The sequence below is a fragment of the Crocodylus porosus genome, unplaced genomic scaffold, assembly GCF_001723895.1.
Source record: "Crocodylus porosus isolate Cpor-Errol unplaced genomic scaffold, CroPor_comp1, whole genome shotgun sequence".
NCBI lineage: Eukaryota > Metazoa > Chordata > Crocodylia > Crocodylidae > Crocodylus > Crocodylus porosus.
The window spans coordinates 16,104,763-16,123,668 of record NW_017728907.1 but is presented as its reverse complement, the minus strand read 5'-3'; the positions used below and the strand labels follow the sequence as shown (position 1 = coordinate 16,123,668).

Below are 18,906 nucleotides of genomic sequence, written 5' to 3'. Positions count from 1 at the left end.
ATGTTAGTGCCGTGCACAACTAAGCAGTGGGCTGTGGTTTGATTTCCAGTCACACTCACTAGGCCTCAGTGCTGCAGCAGGCTTTGGGGAACAGACAAATTAATTACAATAGCATTGTCCCAGAGGGAGAAGCTTAACAACTTGGATACTGGGATATTCTCAGTATTAACCTATTTATCTTAAATAGTGCAGTACATACAATACCTTGGACATATTCAGTCTAGTCATTATATGATTTTACATGAGAAAACTTATCTTTCTAGGTATAGCATCACTTGGGTTTCCATTGCTGTTGTGCTTATGGGTCAGTTTTAACACTTCTGTAGCACCATGAAACCAGTAGTCTCAAAACACTGATTTAAATCTTAACACTCTGCAAACAGGTAAGTCTTATTCCAAGTTTACAAAGGGGTATGAAAATAAAGAAAAGTGGCCTGCCCCAGTTGCATAAAGTTTGTGGCAAAACCAGATACAGAAATCAGATATCCTAACCTATCTTCATAGGAAAAACCTGAATTCCAGTTTGGAAGTGTAGTATAAAAAGGTTGTCACCTGCTGACTTCTGTTGAGGCATCTCTCTGAGTTAGTTCTGATTTGCACGTGTTCTTCAACAGGCCGTCTGCGGAGGCTGTGTTACAGTTGGCTCTAGTGGTAATAACAATCTTTATAAAGGTGGGCCAGAATGGAGAGAATGGCTCTAGGACTTTGGGGAGTTTTGCCACCTCTGGTGGCAAAAATCAGTGTTTCAGGTAGTTTCTAATGCTAACTTTATGACTTTCCCAGCAGAGACAGCAAGCAAAACATTGACTGTTGTCACAGTCCACATTATAACAGCTTATATGCCTGAGAGAAGCCTTTCAACGTGGTGTGACATCTAGGGTCCCTCTCCATTTTTTGACCCCGGGGGAAGAAAGAGACAGGCAGACAGACAGATGGTGTGTGAGAGAGAGAGCGTGTGAGCATGCTTTGCTCAGAAATGCCCTTCCATAAGAAAAAAGTAGTGTCCTGCCAGTTGGCTTGTAAATGCAGAAGTCTGACTCAGGCTTTGGATAAAGGGGAATGTAGGTTCAGTGCCTGATGAAAACTTGTATTGGTTATAAAAATAGAGCTGACTACATTCATGCTGATGTAATTCCTGCCTCATGAATGACTTACGCATTCACTGGAGGCAAACACACATGAAATTACACCCAATGGGGAATACTGGTCACAAGGTGCAGATCTAGAGAAGTTGAGTGTATGGTCTCCTGGTTTCAATGTTGATGACTACTCAATTATGAGAAGAAAGATGACTTTGAACTCTGACAATAGTTTGTGGGTGATTCATGAGTTCCTGTCAATGAGAGAAACAAGCCACGTGCATTTTGCTTTGAGGGAATGATTCTTTTGTGTGAGGCCCACCAGAATATGGGCAGGGTTGTGACAGCTCTGGTGATGTTCAAATGGGGAAGTAACTTGTCATTCTTAGGGCACATTCAGACATGTGTGAATGTTTCGTTTCCCTTGCACTGCTGCTACTTGTCCCCAGGGAATGCCTGTGCCACGCGTGCTTTGGCACATGGCAAGTTGCCCTAAGTGGGGTAGGGGAGGCTGAGGCCAACACTGTGCTGGCCCCAGCAGCCTTACCTGGGGCTGCAGCTGTGGTAATTCTGCTGCGTGAAGCCTGGCTGGCACTCAGTGTGGCTCTGGGTGGCCCATGTGTAACCACTAGAAATCTTTCAGTCTTATTTGTATGCTGGTCAAAAAATGGTGACCTTTGTTTCTTGTGGTGTCTGGCACAGGTGTGTATGGAGTAAAGTTCAAGAATGGCTGTGAAAACCAAGGTGCCTTCCATCTCTAAAATGACACTTAGCGTGCACTTCACAAACCCTTTGTAAATAGCAGCCTGCTTTTCCAGTCTAAGACCTCTGGTTCTGAGGTGCAGAAGTCTCTCAAAAACTGCTTCAGTTGTGGTTATTATTGTCTCATTCCATTTGCAAATTAATTTCTTATCCCCACACAAGGGATCTACCTTCTCACATAGGAAGTGCCCTTTCCCTTCCACTCCATTTCTTCAGGGAGCAGCTCCAAACATAGCTTGCCTCCTACTTCAGGCAGCAGCGGGTCCTGTGCTCAGATATAGAGGTGCAGAGCTCTGTCTTTGTAGGTGATCCACCTACAGTCCTAACAAAACAGATGAAGATTTGATTTACATCTTTCCTACTACTTTGCTGTTCAGGGAAATGCTAACCTGGAGAGCAAGATGTACTGTTTGCCTCTATAAATTTATACCTTTCATCTCCATTACCGAGCCTCTGACACTATAGCCATGTCAGCAGAGCTCCCTAGGGAAGATATGGCATATGCTTCTCAAATGACAAACTAAATTAGCAGAACCTTTTTCTGTGAGCAGAGGTGCATCTACAAGGGGTTTTGCTAGTACACTACATTGACTAGGTGATCTTTTTTCTGGTAAAGCTAACAAAACTTTGCAACATAGGCTGGACCTCATCCCTAACTTAGACTTCATATATAATCTCTAACTGCTCTAACCTTTTGGCTCCATACAGTGGAGAAAAACTGGGTTGTTCACAAATGGTGTTCCCCAACAGATGTGAGGGTGCCATCGTGGCCAATACAAGGGTTGAACAAGAACTCTGCTTAATTAAACGTACAACCTGATACAGTTTGAGCTGCAGAGTCAGGCTGTCTCTAGCAGATGTGAATTACAGATTCATAGCCCTATAGAGGCTCTGGCATACACCTGGACACAAGGGCTATACAGGAACATGTTACAGGGGTATTTGTAGCCGTGTTGGTTTATAGACATAGGCAGGCAAGGTTCTTTGGTTAAATCTGATATGTACCTGAAAGCTTTCAAAGAAGAATTTTTTCAGCTAGTTGAGTTGGTCTAATAACATATATCAGATTTAACCAAAGTGCCTTGTTTGCCATACACGAACATGTGAATGCAAAGTCAATATCCTCTCCCACTGTTTGCAAGTATTGCCATTTGCTTCTGGACAGACTCTGACTTTGAATTTTGGGAAAGTCTTTTCCCCTGGTACTGCATGGATGGTGCTTAAAACCATTGCTGAAGGAAAGCAGATCAGAATAATCAGAGAAAACAAATCACAGCTTTTTTTTCTTTCTTTACTTAGCCCTTGGGGTCAGGGCCTGTCACCTTATTTGAATTTATGCAGTTGCTGAGAGTGGGGCCCTGGTTCTAGGTACTGTGCAGAATACACAATACATAGCAGTCCAGCTCTCCTGCTTTTGAAGGCACCCCATGCAGTCTTGGGTCTCACAGGGCAAGGATGCCTTCCAAGGCACCCAAATCTATGCAGGGCCAGATCTCCAGTTGGTGTGATGCAGCTAAAGCTTCCTGAAGTCAAAGCTATGTGGACTTGCTTCCATTGATGATCTGGCCCAAAATAAACCTTTATTTTAAAGGGATGAGACCCTGTTGTGAGCCATCTAAAGAAGCAGCTATGCTTTAGGAATGTGCCCATCAATCCAACAAAGGGCCTATGCTTAACTGTACAGTTAAACATGGCCTGTGCCCTTGTTCAACTACAAATACCAGAGCAGTCCCACAGAAGTCAAAAGACCTAACTTCTGTGATTAATTAAGCATGTTTTAAGGGCTTTGCCACATCCGGGCTTTAGATTATAAGCTCTTTGGGTCAGGGATCATTTTTTTTGTTGTTTTGCTTGTACAAACGCTTAATACAATAGGGTCCTGCCTGGTGACAGGGGCTACTAGTAGACCACAATACAAATGATAAACAGTAACTGTCCTGGCTACAAGCTGGTGTGGATCACTCTCCTTTAACTCATAAGCTAGAGGCATGAAATAAATGCTTTAAAAATAGTCATTTAGAAGAAGGAAAACTTTGTTTAGTCTACATATAGTCATGGATAAAGAGGGTAATCCTAAAATAAAAGCCTTTCTGGCCATAACTAATGCTTACAATTACATAATTGATGCCTGCCTTTACAATGTGTGTAGTGAGTCTGATTTTGTTTTTCTCCTTCTCCCCTAAACAGGTTTCTATTCTGGTACACGTGTTAGGTTCATGGAGATCTCTCTAAAAGGCAAATATTGAATCTACAAAGGCAGAACCAAAGGTTTTCTGACCCTGAGCGTAGGGATCAAAAATAAATATTATCTAACTAGCAAACCAGAAGGAACTCAGAACTCAGGGCTGATCTTTTAGCAATGTAAAGGCCAAGCAGCAAACAAAGTAAAAGCCACAAGGAGCTATGTAAGAAAGGAGGGTCTCTGAAATAGCTCTCAACTAAGAAAAGGAATATTGTAGAAATGATGATTTAGGAATCAGCATATTAGCATACAAAAAATTTTCCAGAGCCTGAGAAAGGGACTTTGATCCCAAAAGCTTGCAGAAAAGGACAATTTTCTTGCCAGTTTCCAGTTGGTCTAACAAAAGGTATCATTTTGGAACCAAGCGTTCTAGCTTTTTGTATGTATTTTTGTTTCAGACCAACATGGCTACCAAGTACACCCCTGAATCAGTATATTTATTTTCTAGCTATAGATTAAGCAGCATCTGTGGTGCACAGACACCATCTACTGGATGCTTCAAGGAGTGCATATTAGAAACCTGCAGAAGTGTCATTCTGATAACCAGATATTACTGCCATCAATTGGAGAAGCCCCAGGGAAGATACTTGATGCTGTCTCTCCTGCCCAGCTCCATTGCTTTCGGATACTTCTGTGCTGGGAGGTAAGATACTTGGTTTAATTTCCACTGTGAGCTCGGTTCAGCTACCCACATTTAGGTCAGGAGTGGAGCAGAGGGCACATCCTTAGGCCTTTTTTTGCAGAATGAATTTTCCTTCATTCCTTCCCCCTGGATCTGGCAAAGAAAGGTCTCCAGTTGAACCAAAGGGAGCCAATCTCTCTAGTCCCACCCATCATACCTGTATCAGCTCTGACTACAGGCACCCTGGAAGTATCACTGCTTCAAAAGCAGGACAGGGACCAACAGCAGGTCAGGGGCACGCATAGGGTAAGAGTCTGGTTGTGGTGGAGGAGGGCAGTGTGCACTGGCAGCACAAAATGGAACGCAAAGCTACTATAAGAGGAGGGCTGACAATATCCCTGCTGTGAGTGTCTCCGGGCTAACACAGCTGGCTCTTCATTTCCCAGCCTGAGCGTGCTAGTGGGGAGGGAGGTGGAGCAGGCCTGAACATGCTGACCTTCAGCTATTGCTGTGGCTCAGCAGCTGTCAGGGTGCCATCAAGAAGGTGGAGCTTACAGCAGGCCTGGGCCAAGCACCTAGTTTTCAGGGGAAAAGAAATATGAGAGGGAGTTTACAAATAACGGATAGAGGCCTCAGACATTTCTCATAAGTGATTTTGACATCACTAGAAAAAATGCCTCTTTTATATAATATTTAATAAAAAGGTTTTCACCAGCTTGACTAACAGGGTTGTACAGTGAGAGAGCGAGCTAGAATTTCAAAAGCATCCCGTACCACACAGATCCTGGCTGAGAATTCCTGAGCTCAATATAAAGTGATTAAAATGCCATTCAACAATCTCTCACCAGCCCAATTTCTGGACAGGGCTGAATCTGTAGGCTGTAGACCCCAGACTCTCTAGAGCAGTGGTCAGCAATCTACAGCCCACATGCCTCTGAAGCCATTTGATTTCATCTGTGGGCATAGGGCTTTGCACCTTTTGGTGGTGGGGTACAACAGGTGCTTGCCCTATGCTGCATGCCTGCCTTTCATCTGTACTGGACCTTTTTGCCCTGCAGCCTGAAAAGGCTGCCAGCCACTAACCTAGAGAAAGTCTAGTGTAGTGGGTTTCAAACTTCCTAAGGTCACAAACCGCTTTCATACCACTTCTGCCACCGAACCTCCACCCCTATCCTACAGACTTATGCAGAGCCAGGCAACCTGGCCAGGTAATGGAAGCTCAGTTTCCCAGCCCACCCTGCCATTATTCCCAGTCTCTGTGTGTGGAACCCCTAATGACCTATTGCAGAACCCCAATTGGAAACCACTGAGTCTAGCAATATACTAGAGGAAGGGTCTTAAGCTTATCCACCTTGCTTTAGGCACCTGTGGGTAGACAAGGCTTTCCCCACAAGTATGTTGTCTGGAGATGAAAGACACTCAAGTCAAATTCACCATGGAAAATGCCAAAGTTCATTTAGGTTCAGGCTGGGGTGACAGACTTCGAGTCATGCCTTACTCACTATCCTTACAGCAAAGAGCTGGGGCAAACTGTGGCCTGACAGCTCAATAGCTAGGTAGTGAAGCCTCATGCAATGAGAAGTGTTATTAAAAAGGACACTTAGGATTGTTGCTCCCAAGCTGTAACTGAGTGCAAATCAGATCACAACTGCACCCTAGAAACGCTTGAGAAATCTACTTTTTAAAATCCCCACTAGGTAAAAAGGTAACATCCTAATAGGAAAAAAAGCTGAGTCCAGCCTCAGCTCCTTGACACTGCCTTGGGCTAGGACCAACAGCATTTGGTTCTTTTCATGAAATCTAGAGTTGCTTTAAATGAAAACTTTGGAATGGAAATTTTCTGCTGGTTCTGAAGAACCAGTCTAGACTAGGGTATCCAATAACCAGCCTGGAATATGCCAGGAGGGAAATGCTACCTACTTAGCCAGCTGGAAATCTAAAGCTGTGATTTCCAACAAGATTTGGCCAAAACAGCATGTGCACATGGGGCCTTTGCTCCAGCAATGCTGGGACAAAAACCTGTCCCCTGCAAAGCTGGAACTGCCTTCCTTATTCTAGACCTGTAAGTAGAAAGACTGTAATCCAGCCAGCATGCACCACACACAGAGGAGACAAAGCACCAGGATCCATTTGTTCCATCTTTATTTACAGGGGAGGGGAGAACAGTACTTAACCTTAAATCACCCCCACCCAGCAGTGTGCCTCTGGAAGCTGTCTCGCATCTTTGCAGGGCTGCAACCTGCTCTTACCCAAGGGAAAGTATCTGTCTTAACTGGAATGACCTAGTGATCACTACCTACCTCCCTGTAGTGGCCAAGATCATGTACTCCCAAACCATTTGCCAAGGGAAAAAGGTGTTGCTATGCCCAAGCACAGGAAAGCAAGAGAATGTTTGTCCTTGGCAGTGTTGACTTGGGCACCTGTTATCTTCACTGCCTTCTTAAGTAAAAGCAAGTCCTTGACCTCGGCCAATGGAGTTAGTCCTTACTGCTTTAACTCTTAAGTGCCAGAGCTGATGGGTAGGAGCCTTAAAGGATCCTACAACTCCTAGCCAACTGGTAGCCCTTGAAGACCAACTGCAAGCATTAGATTTGAAGCATAGGATGCCAAGCACAACTCCAAGCAGAGATAGCTCCCATGGAAACCACCATGTCCCATGCCAGGCACCTCATAAAGAGGGCAAAGCATCTTCTTGGTGATCACTGGGCAAAGCTCAAAGCCTCTAACCACCACTCCCATCTTTGGAGCCTTTGAGGACCTCTGAGGCCAGTGTTGGGGCACTCACTCCTCCTGTACACCAAGGCCTCACAGCTAACTTAGCACAGGGCAGCAGCACTGTCATATCAGTCCTATGCTAAATCCTCTGGTGAACAAGGGCACTCGAACCCTGACCCTGTTCTACTGTGGATGGAGCCAACAGTTACTTTCAGCAAGCCCTGGGGAAGAAGCTGTAATCACACTGGTTTCGAGATCCAGCATTGTGGGGACCCTGGCAGGTTACAAGCAACAGGTATGTACAAGTTCAGCATTTTTATGGGGCTGAGAAAAGAGAAAGCAGACAAGTCACTCCAATTCACACCTCAACCAAACCAGTTCTGAAGCTATCTATCAATGTCCCCAGCTCAGCGACTCCCTTAGGCTTAAATTGGGCCTTTTCTTGTCCCTTTACTCTCTTGTACTGGGTGAAAAGCAAACACAGCCAAACTGCTGGGAGTGAACAGCAGGTCCGATGCCAATTCTGCCACCAAGTTTTGCCCACACTTAGCAGGGAGAACAGGTATTGGCTACTGAAGAAGGCAGGCAGTAGGGGAGAGCTTGGAAGAAGTCTGACCACCTGGCAAGAATCCCAGCCAAGATACTCAATGGTTTGCTCTAGCAGCCATAGGTAGAAGCTGTACAAGATTTCAAGGGCTGGAATTACATCAACGTTCCCATCTTAGAAGCATGCTCCTGAGTCTCACCAAAAAACACTGGCACAGCTAATCATTTCAGACCCAGGAACTTTGGCACATAGCACCATGGACTGGCAGGGCCCAGGCATGGTGTTACTTGTACAGAACTTACTGGGAGGGGCTGCTCTACAGCTTCTAATCCAACTGTTCTCCTCCCAGGCAGGCTGGGATCCTTCCTCAGCTATGATATAAGTAGGCTTCACCTCAGCCATTGTAAGCCAAAAGGTAAGCCGCCTTCTATACAGTATGGCAAAACCTGTCGCTTCTTTAGTGGGGCTGTCTTGCCCCTTCTGCTCAGATGGCACAGATACCTCAGAGCTTGCTGATACTCTCATTACTCCAGCAGTGCTCACAGGTGTAGATGAGGTAGGTTCAATTCTTACTGGGACAAGTCATGTCAAACCCCAGAACTGCTGCCATGGGGGCGTGTCTGAGGCTGGGTAGCAACACCATGGAGAGATAAAGACAGGGACATCCTGAGGCTGTGGATCACTTGTAAGGAAGAGTTACAGGGAGGGGAAGCCCCTCAGGTTTCAGCCAAGGGGTCCCCCCCATCTTTGGCCCTGTCCCCAATTCTTTCTGTCAGTCACAACCCAGCCCTTCTCCTGGTCAGGAAGAGCATTTGGGGGCTGTCTGCAAACCACACACAGAACATCAAAAGCACAGCAGCACACTGCAGGACAAACCTTACTCCCACCCCCAAGCAGTAGAGTGGCTGCTCCTAGACTCTTAAACCCCTTGGTTGCTAGATTTGAAACCTTTGGCGATTCCCTCCATATCTGCACATAGTTAGTAAGCTGCAGTTCACCACCCCAGCACCTCCCCATTACCCATCCCCACCACCCTCAGCAATACTAAGTTTGGCAAATCCCTTATGGCAAGTAGTTTTACATTATTCTACATTTACACAAAAATAGAGCAATTCTATATGTATAGATATTTATAGCTGGTTCCGTACTGGAGTGGTTATTGAGCAAAGCCAGCACGAGTCCCACTGCGTGCAGGCTCCTGGATGTTCTGATGCTCCTCTCGCGGCTTTTCCAAACATACAAAATTCAAGGCATTTGTCTCCGTTTGGTTTCTTAAATACATGGTAAGGGGGAATGAATAGGACACAGTATGTAGAAAAGCAGAGTACTGCACAACTGCTGTCTACCCCAGCCTGGTCCCGAGGCAGCTGGCAGGGGTGTCAGTGAGGCCGGCTACTCGACTCCGAAGGCTGCCTCTGACGTGGAGGGGTGTAGCCATTCAGGCAGCCGTTGGTTTGACGTTTGCTGAGTCCTCCATTTAGAATATCCTGGATGTGCTGTACGATCAGGTTGATGGCCACTGTGAGGAAGAAGCAGAGGGAGATGTCAGCTGTTAGCCTGGTGGGAGGGAGTGACCCGAGTGCTTCCCATATGCACGCACCCCATCCTCTTCCCCAGAAAGCATGAGTCATTCAAGCCAGCAGGGTCATGCTGATTCACAGCAGTTGAGGACCTATTCCCCAAAGAGTACACGTTCTTCTTCAGTAAATTTCAATGTAGAAGCACTTCATTTTGCAGCATTACATGAGATAGGCCCCCTACTAGCTTTAGTGCCCATATAGTCCAGACCATGCCTCAAAAATCAGCAACTTTCCTAGTGACAGGACACATCTAGGATTAATCCAGAGGAGTCCCATCAGTAAGCACTCACCTTCATTATCTGCTCCCCTGGGAATGATCACATCAGCATACTTCTTGGTCTGCAAAGAAGATGACCATGTTACAGGAGGAAGCAGAGGCTAGAAGACCCCCAGCTCTGAGGCACTGTCATAACTTCTGCTCCTTGCCTAGGAGGCTCCAGGACTCTGCCTACTGGAGTTCAGAATGCTGGGCAGGGCAGGGCAGGGCTAAAAGATACCCAGGGTTCTCATCAAATACCACATTTTGGAATCTTTGATAGCCTAAAGCCCTGCATTAGAAGGCAGAGACTCTGGTCATACTGGCAAGAGCTAGAAAAAGCCATACATAAACAAAATTAAAAATTAATTTGATCACATGACTCCTGGAGCTGGTGCTTTAAGGAACACTGCTGGTGTTTTAAGGGACCCGTCACTGAATACTCCTCAATGGCCTGCCTCAGGCCGGAAAAGAATTGAAGTTGAGATGCAATTTCAGTGCATCTGCACGGCCTGAAGCAGTAAAGGAAAACTGTGTAGGACCCCAGTCTTTGCCTGGTTTCACCTTCCTTCTCTGGGAGGCCAATGGCAACTTCATGCCCAGACACTGGCCTTGCACCAACAATCAAACCTGAGCAGCTGGCCAAGTGTTTGACAGCATCACTGGCACTGCTGGGCCTACCCAGAAAACAGGCCTGGAAGCAGTAAAAACAAAGACGACCCTTTCACCCAGTGAAAATATTTCATGCTTTAAATGAAAAGGCTAGCAGTGAGCTCTATGACTGGCATGCTCCTATCATGCTCCCAGTACACCATAATAGCTTAGGTGATGAGGCAGAAATAAAATCAGGAGACTGACAGGCAAGGTGGGTTCCTTAAGTTGAGTGTTCCCCTAGGTCCATCAAATTTGCTAGTTTTGTGGCTGCAGAAAGGATTAGCGCCATTTCCATTACTAGTGCCCGAAATCACTCCATTTCCAATTACAGGAATTCAGAGCTGGCACCCAAGCTTTCCTTCTGCTCGGAAGCCTGGTGCCTTGCCAGCCAGGAAGGGGAAAATGCAGTTTCGCTGCACATGACAGAAAGAACTCACAGCCTCTCCTTCAGCCCTAGCCTTGGGGCTGCGCAAGCAGATGATACGAGCAGGCATCGATTATAGGTGGAGGTGGGAATAGCATTCCATACGTCCCAACACAGCATGCCTGAAAATCCAGGACAGGCTGTATGCCATTAGGATAGCACATACTTGCTGGCAGAGAGCTCCCTTACTGTTGCAGCATGTAGCTGGGACTGGAAATCCCAGTCAGAATGCACTGATCACTGCAACTGATATAGTGCCTGCTCCAGCTGGCTCTGGCCCACCATGAAGCCAACTGAGTCGATGCCTGGAGTCCAGCCTGGCACATCAGGGTGTGTTGGGCTTCAGTGGGAATAGAGCTCCTCCAACAAAGAGTGGTGAAGGATGAGTTCTCATCATGCTAGTGGAATTATTATTTCTCTTACTTACTGGTAAGCAGAATTCCTCAAAGGCTGGTTTGACGAAGGTAATGTACTGAGACAAGATCTGCTCAAGGTCTCTGCCTCGCTCACTGATGTCCCGTAGCACTAAAGAAAAAGCAAACACAAAAACATGCAGTCAGGAGCCAGATTACATAGATCAACACATCCCTGCCCCCCACACCCCTTTCCCCAGAGGCCCACACAGGCCACTGAGCTGGGTGCTGGCTGCATTCACTTCCCCTGGCAGTGGCCTCTTAAGGCCACACCCCAGCCCAGTAAATTGCTGTTTAATGGGTTGTTCTTGAGCGTGCCTGAAAGCCAAGGGCTGTCTGATATTGCAGGCAGTTTGGGTGCAGCAGGGTGGGCCTGGTTACATCCCCCCCCCACAGCATCAGCCAGCATGTTTCAGCTATATCCATGCCATACACCCATGCTACTTCAGTCCTGCTCCCTGTCGCTTGGGGTTTCAGTGCATCTCTGGGCCAAGCTGCAGCCATCCCTGCACTACTCTACTCTGAGGATTCTCACATGCAACTGTTGATACCTCTCAGCCCCGGCCCTGGGCAGAGACTCCAGAAAGCAGGGGCTGGCACTTAAACACTGCCTTTTGCAAAGCAGGCAAGAGAGTCTGACCAAAGGTAGGTTGCATAAAGCAGATGCATCTTAATCCAGAAGTGATCTGCATGCATTCTAACCCAGGTCTTCACACTGAAGGGTTGTAAATTACACTACCCCCTCCCTAGTGGGATGGATTTTGTCACTGTTCTAAACCTATGCCTCTTTTGGGATGTGGCTGGTCAGCGTTTCATTTGGGAACCACTTGCTCACTCCTCATGGTTTCCTGTTGGGTTTCAGCACAGCCTCCTTCTCACCCTCAACTTGCCCCTCCTAGTGCCGATAAAGTTTGCACCAGTCCCTGCCAGGGGACCAGTAGAGCCTGTCCCCTCCTCCCAAGCAGCAGTTAGACTCCAGCACGCAGATGGACAAAGCCATTATTTGGGAGCTGGCGTTGGTGCAGCCCCTGAGGCACAGTGCAGACAACACCCTACCCTTCCCAGCAGGGCTGAAGGAATTTCTGCCCTGGAGTTGTATGAAACAGAACTTGCATTGCCAGTGATTTAGCAACTTTCTCCAAATGCCAGAAGTCAAGCCGAGCCAGGTCACTGTGGGCTCCCCATGAGGCTGGCTAGTGGCCCGGCAAACATCCAGAGCCTTCTGTGCTAGCAGGAGACAGAGCCAGAACAGAACTGGTCTCCGACTGCTCCACTGGAGCTGACCCAACAGCTCCAATGATCTCCTGCTTTTCCTGTTCGCCCTTGGCTATGGGCTCCAAAGCACGCCCTTATGCAGGACAATCCACAGGATTACAGGGAGGAGGGGCTGGCAAACTCAGCTGCAAATCCCTGCCTGGCCACGGAATGTCCCAGCCCCATCCCAGGCTGCTCTTACCACCTCTCCCCCATGCCTAGAAAAAGGGGTAAAGCCCCAGCGGGGATTTTCTAGCAGCAAACAAGTGGGCAAGAAAAGAGGGCAAGTTTGGCTCCCTGGTTCCACATGACACTTGCCAGCCACCCAATGGGAAGAAAGCACATACTGAATTTAGTCTACATGGCAGGGTTCCCTGGCTCCTTTCAAACACAGCACAGTTTAGGAACTACTGCAAGAGCCCAGGACAAGCAAATTCCCCAAGGATGCAAATCTTCATGTTTCATGGCACAAGCAAGCTTGGCCTATAAAGAAACAGAAGGAAAGTTTTTCAGGGGGACAATCACCATCCCAAACCCAATATAAACACTATGGGAGGCTTGTGCCTTTCCTCTCTAGCAGCTGGTGCTGGAGTGGCTGGAGAGCAGGATACTGACAATCCTGCAGCACTAAACAAGGGCACCAGCATGTAGACTAGGGTGGCAAGAAGTACAATGCCCTTGGGCCACCATGGTTTCAGTCTTACTGTTGTGCGGAGATGCACTGCCTCAGTAACAGGTAGGGAGATTCTGATCCTGCTTTCATGAAGTTAACCCACCCTACACAGGAATGGGGCTTTAAATAGTACTACACTGATGCTTACAGTGGCCTATATTATACTGAAGTACAATTCACAGGTATGCTGCAGGAAGTGGTAGGTGTGTAAAAGGAGCCCTGGCAAAGGTCAGATCCAGAAGCTGGAATAGGCCCCTGGAAATAGACAGAAAGCCTCCCAATTGACTCCAGTGGGAAGTAATCAGTCCCACAGAGAAGGAAATTTCCTAAAGGGGCTGGGCAGCAACCTGGCAGCAGACCCAGAATGTCAAACCCCAGATTTTACCTGAAGAAAAAGAAAACTCGTGGGTCTAACCAACAACAAACCAAGTCCCAAATCTAGTGATAGGTACAGCTGTTGGTGTTGCATTCTGGGAGCTGTGGCTTCCAATTCCCTTCCAAGGCCACAATTCCTTTCTGCTTATAAAAATCACAGACAGCTGTTCTTGGGCCTCAAGTGCATGGTGCAATCCAGCATTCCAGCCTGACACCACCATCCACCTGGTTTCTGCAGTTCATCAATTTAGTGGTGCCTTATGACCTTATTGTTTGGTTCTACACAGCCACGCTTCTCCTTTCCCTGTAGTGACAGAGGCAGGCCTAGATAGTGGACAGGGGAAAAGCTCTGCAAGGGCTGACTGTCAGTTTTCATAACGCCACTAAAGATTGGTGGGGGAAGAAAATCAGTTCTTCTTTAGAAGGTACAAGCTGGTCAGGGATGGGGGAGAGAAGAATTTTGAGTGACCGATCTCATCTATGGTAAGGATGAAAAGCAATCATTTCACCCCATGGGCCTGACTGGTATTGCAGGGCTCCTTGCAGGCCACACTGGGACTGCCAGGCTCCTGCCCATAGTTACAAGTGTTAGTGTGCCGGCATTAGCAGCTAGGGAGTTAACACCATCACTGTTCAACTCCCAAAGCAGGGGTTACAGAATTACAGCATCAAGGTAGCCAACAGCCAGGGGATGAACGCTGCCAATTTTAGTCACCAGTGGCAACCTAAACCACCAAATTCTGGGGCTGCAGTCACCCCACCCCCCCAGGGTGCTGGCCATGCTGCAGCTCCAGGAGGGGCAAGTGGGTAGAGCGGCAGCAACATTAACTCCTTGCCTGCTGGCATCCATGGCAAAAAGCTTTGTGGGCCATATGACCTGTCAATGTGGGTCACATCTGGCCTGTGGGCTATGTCTGATACCTCTGATCTATGAAAAAGCCAAGCCTGAGTAGAGAGAGCTTCAGTGGGCAGTGATAAGACACATGTACCTTGCTTTAAGTGCTCTGTCTACAAAACCCCCTTTCAGATAGCAAGTGACAAGTCCTGTTCCAATCAGCTCATTCAGTTTCCTCACTGGGATGAGAGAATGTTATCTTTAGTTGTTACATCAGAAAGAAACTGTTGCTGGTTCTTAAAGTCATCCACTCCCTTCCAGGGCTGTTGATCTCACTGTTATGCAGTAATGGTAAGTAACTGACTTGCATGCTTCAGAGTACCAGATGTGTCTCAGAGCAGGCAGGCAAATAGTTAAAAACTCTACAAAGCTCTCTGTTGTTGGCCAAGTGCCTGTAACTTTCACTTTTTCTTGGAACTTCCAGTAGGGGCCTCGCTAAATTGGGCTACTCAGCTGGATGGACAAAAAATCCTGAATTCCTAATATCATGAACAAGGGAGACTTGTTCTTCCAGAGGATATTCATGCAGTGTTTGTGACCTGCTAATTCTTCCTCAGGCAGTGACTGTACTGTGACCTCCCTCAATGACTCATGCAGAAGTAGCAGGCTGGGCAGAGAAGAGAGGGGTGTGTTGAAAGCTGCTTTCATCAGCAATGATGACATTATAATAGCTGAAAAAGACTGTAACGTTTGCTTGAGGACAGCAGTGCTCCTGCAAATTTTTCAGTAGCAGTAAGAATTACGTGTCAGATGCAGAATGCTCCGTCTTGCACCTCTCTAGGATACGAGTCCTTAAAATGCCAACTCACATAGCACGTGCCACTCGTGAACGTCATTAAGGGAGGTCTAATCTGGGATCTGATCACCTGTCCTCTCTATACCCAGGCACCTTAGCTGAGATTTTTGATATCCATCTGATTTAGATGCTTTCCCCCAGAAGTGGTCTCTAAGATTTTTTTCAAAGCAGCCTAAGAATTTAGACTGCAGTTACTAGCAAACTGGATCTTATGTCGTCTCAGTGATCCTGGAATGCCCAAGGTCCTTCCCACATAAGGTGAAGCGGTGTCTCCGCAAAGGGTCCAATACAGTGCCTACAGTGGTCAACTCAGGCATTTTTACTAGAGTTGGTTGCAATGGATGACATCAGCTCAGGTCCTGGCTGCAACACTAGTATAGACAGTGAAGTAATGGCTGCAGCAGTTTATTGTTACTTCCTGTTGCTGACATGAAATGCAACTTGCATTCTGTAATTAATGCTAAGCCAGGGTGCTCTGCCATCCTGCATTAGCCAGGTAGAAAGCTGAAACCAAGACAAGGATCTAGAGGCCCAATGCAAGACAAAAGGATGAATTGTATTTTTAGAGAAGTTAGAGTAGAGTAGTTTGCCCTGCATCTCTACCCTGGCAAACAAGCCAGCCTGAGTCAGCCTAAATTGTTGATGATGGCTTGCCTGGCCAACTAGCCTAAGGACCAAGTGAAGGGTAGCTGGCCACAGGGGATGACAGCCTCTGCATGATGAGCTGCTCCTATCAAAAGTACTGAATTCATCTAATATGCTGTGCTGTACACGCCTGGAACCAGGATACTCAGAGATACTGTATAAGCCAAACTAGGGTGGAATCAGCAGCCCCAAAGACTGGCAAGTCTGACCTGCCCACTTATTTCCAACAACAAAAGTACATTAGCCTCAGTCTCAGCTCTTACCTTGCAACCAGCTGCTACCATTAGCATTACTGTCAGAGTGGACAGAAGGTTCTGTATGCCTTAGCAGAGGACAAGCAATGGGACAAAAGTAGCAACAGAACTCCAAGGAAACATGTTATCAAAAGGGAAATCTATTATTCTCTCACTTTGATAGCAGTCAAGAAATACAACTCAATGTCATAAGCCCTTTTCCTTTTGCATTCTCCATGTTACTATTCCCAGTAGCTTTGCAGTACTCCTGAACACTCTGTCTCTGGCAAGTTAGAGCCAGTGAACAGCAGCAAAGCCATCTGAACACGGGGAATCCACCAGCTTCTACAAGGCTCCTTAACCAAGTGAAGCAGTTTTGGATCTAACCCCAACCTGCTGATTTCTAGTAGTTTGAAGTACAATAGAGTAGGTGCTTGTGCAGTTCTGGGACATAGCTGCAGAAGCCATCTATATGTAGGGGAGACCGACAGCGCAGGCACATCCTTATAAAACACCTTCCCATCTACACACAGCAGAGAAACTGTCACATAGACTTTATCCTCCTACAGTTACCCTTAGAATGTGTAGACCACTGGCCCCTTCCCCCCTTCCACACATGCTGGCATCAACTTTTGGACTAATCTTTAAACCATTGTCTTTCTCCTTTTGACTTGGGGCACCTACTGATAGCAGATAGCTGTCCATTGGGCTATGCAAAGCTTTGGTCCCCGATTTGGTGGCCAAATCTCTAAATCTGAATTCAATCAGGAGTCCCTTTAATCTCTCCAAATCAGATTGGAACCCTCTGAATCGATTTGGAGAGATTCGGACGTAGACACAGCTTTAAATGTTTTTACTACATACCTCGAGGTACCAGGCAGCTCATGAATGTTGCAATGTTGGGGCACATAGAGTGTCCCAAAAGGAGAGCAGGGGGCTCCCCAGTGCTTGGCAGCAGACCCAGAAGTGGACCAGTCGGGGATGGCAGCAGCAGCACCTGGGGTCCACTGAGCCAGGGGGGAACTGGGGGGGGGCGGGGGTGCCCAAGCACGTTCCTTGGCAGACCCGGAAGTGGACCAAACGCGATTCCAGTTTACTTCCGGATTCATTGCCAAGCATGCAGGGCCCCCCTCACCCCGTGCTACTGTGGGATGCTCCATCTGCTCCAGTATCGCAGTGTTCATGAGCTGCACCTGGTACCTTGAGGTATGTAGAAAAAACATTTACAGCTGTGTTTATAGCTGAATCACTGATTCTCTGAATCAATACTGAATCTTCAAATTTGGATTCAGCCAGATCAAATTGAGGACAGTGATCTGAATCAATGAATCGAATCACTGTCCCCAGTTTGGGCTGAATCCTAATCTGAATTGAATACAGCCCATTTCGCACACCCCTAGTTCTCAGTACAATCAGGCCTTGGAAAAAAGTAAACTCCCCTCTGTGAGGAAGCAGCACCTTTTGTAATGAGGAGCTGCCACAGCAGAACAGCACAGCTAGTCAGGCATCCTGTGACAGGATACTTGAGGCAGCACAAGTCCTGCACAGTCCAGTACTACTGAGGAGGTGGGGATTTTCCCCAGTTGTGCTAGCTGATCAGTTTGATGCCCCGAATCATAAAGGCTGAACGTCCTGGCTGTTTCTAATGAGGGATCAGTCCAGATACCCTTTTGTTGACCCCAGGAAGTCCACTTCTTGTTCGGAACCTATTTGCTTTTCACATCTCCCAGTGATGAGTTTCCAGATCAGTTGCACGCTAAATTAAGCAGCACTTCCCCCACCAGCATGGTGATGTAGGCTCCCATGGGCCTTACCTCTGCGGGAGAGACGGGTGTCTGCATCCGTGTCCACAAACAGCTTCATCCGGAAGAGATCCCGGACCTCTTGGCAGTAGAAGGCCAGGATGCCCTCAAAGAGAACCACGTCAGCCGGGTACACGGTCACCGTCTCCTCCTTCCTGTTGTACAGGAGAGCCCCCAGTCAGAACAACAAGTGGACAGGAAGAGCTGTGCTGGTGGAGGATACAGAATGCAAAGACTTCTAGGCCCTGTTCCCCACCAGTAGAAACCCTGGGAGAAACATAACCTCCCTACCCCCCATCTTGACTAGGCAGGCTTTATCCCAGTATGGCAAGGCTTTTCTCAAGGAATTCTAAGAGAACATACTCTTTCCTAGAACATGGTGAAAGCAGGTAGCAAGAGACCTTCCCCTACCTGCTATCACTACACACACCCAGGCAGCTGTTGCTTTCAACTGCCATAAAGCTAATCCAGGAGGCCTATGAAGTATATAACCTAGGATCCACCCATTCAGCATTTTACAAAGTTTGCCCTGCTCTGGAGAAGGCAGGGGTCCTCCTTGGACCAGCCCCATTCACAGTACAACCTTTTTATGATATGATCACTGGGCCTCTCACAGGACTGCCAGAAACTGAGCTCCTGTAAGAAACTGGCTAGCGATCATCCGTCTCACCACCATATCTCTCACACACACACGGTTGAAGATGAATGGGCAACATATATGCTGGAACTTCTTAGCTTTGGAGTGTCTGACTTTGCCAACTGAGCAAGATTTTCTAAAACCTTGCTCTTTTGGGGTAATAAAGCCTATGCCAAAGCTGGTAAAATAAAACTGCCTTTTGTAGAAATACAGCCTCTTCTGAAGACATATAAGTTTGGGATATTGTGGGGGATGAGAGTTGTAAATGCAGATCAGGACTGGCATGGCTGTATCCCACGCTC

General features: G+C 47.2%; 1 protein-coding gene across 1 annotated transcript in view; it reads right to left on the bottom strand.

Annotated features, from left to right (window-relative positions):
* Positions 1-7,738: 7,738 nt before the first annotated feature.
* The window catches only part of UCK2 (uridine-cytidine kinase 2), a 26,816-nt gene continuing 15,648 nt past the window's right edge, over positions 7,739-18,906 (bottom strand). The window contains 4 exon segments of the mRNA XM_019530855.1: positions 7,739-9,486; positions 9,838-9,886; positions 11,309-11,406; positions 17,980-18,205. Coding sequence (XP_019386400.1) covers positions 9,347-9,486; positions 9,838-9,886; positions 11,309-11,406; positions 17,980-18,205 — 513 coding nt within the window. The 3' untranslated portion in view covers positions 7,739-9,346.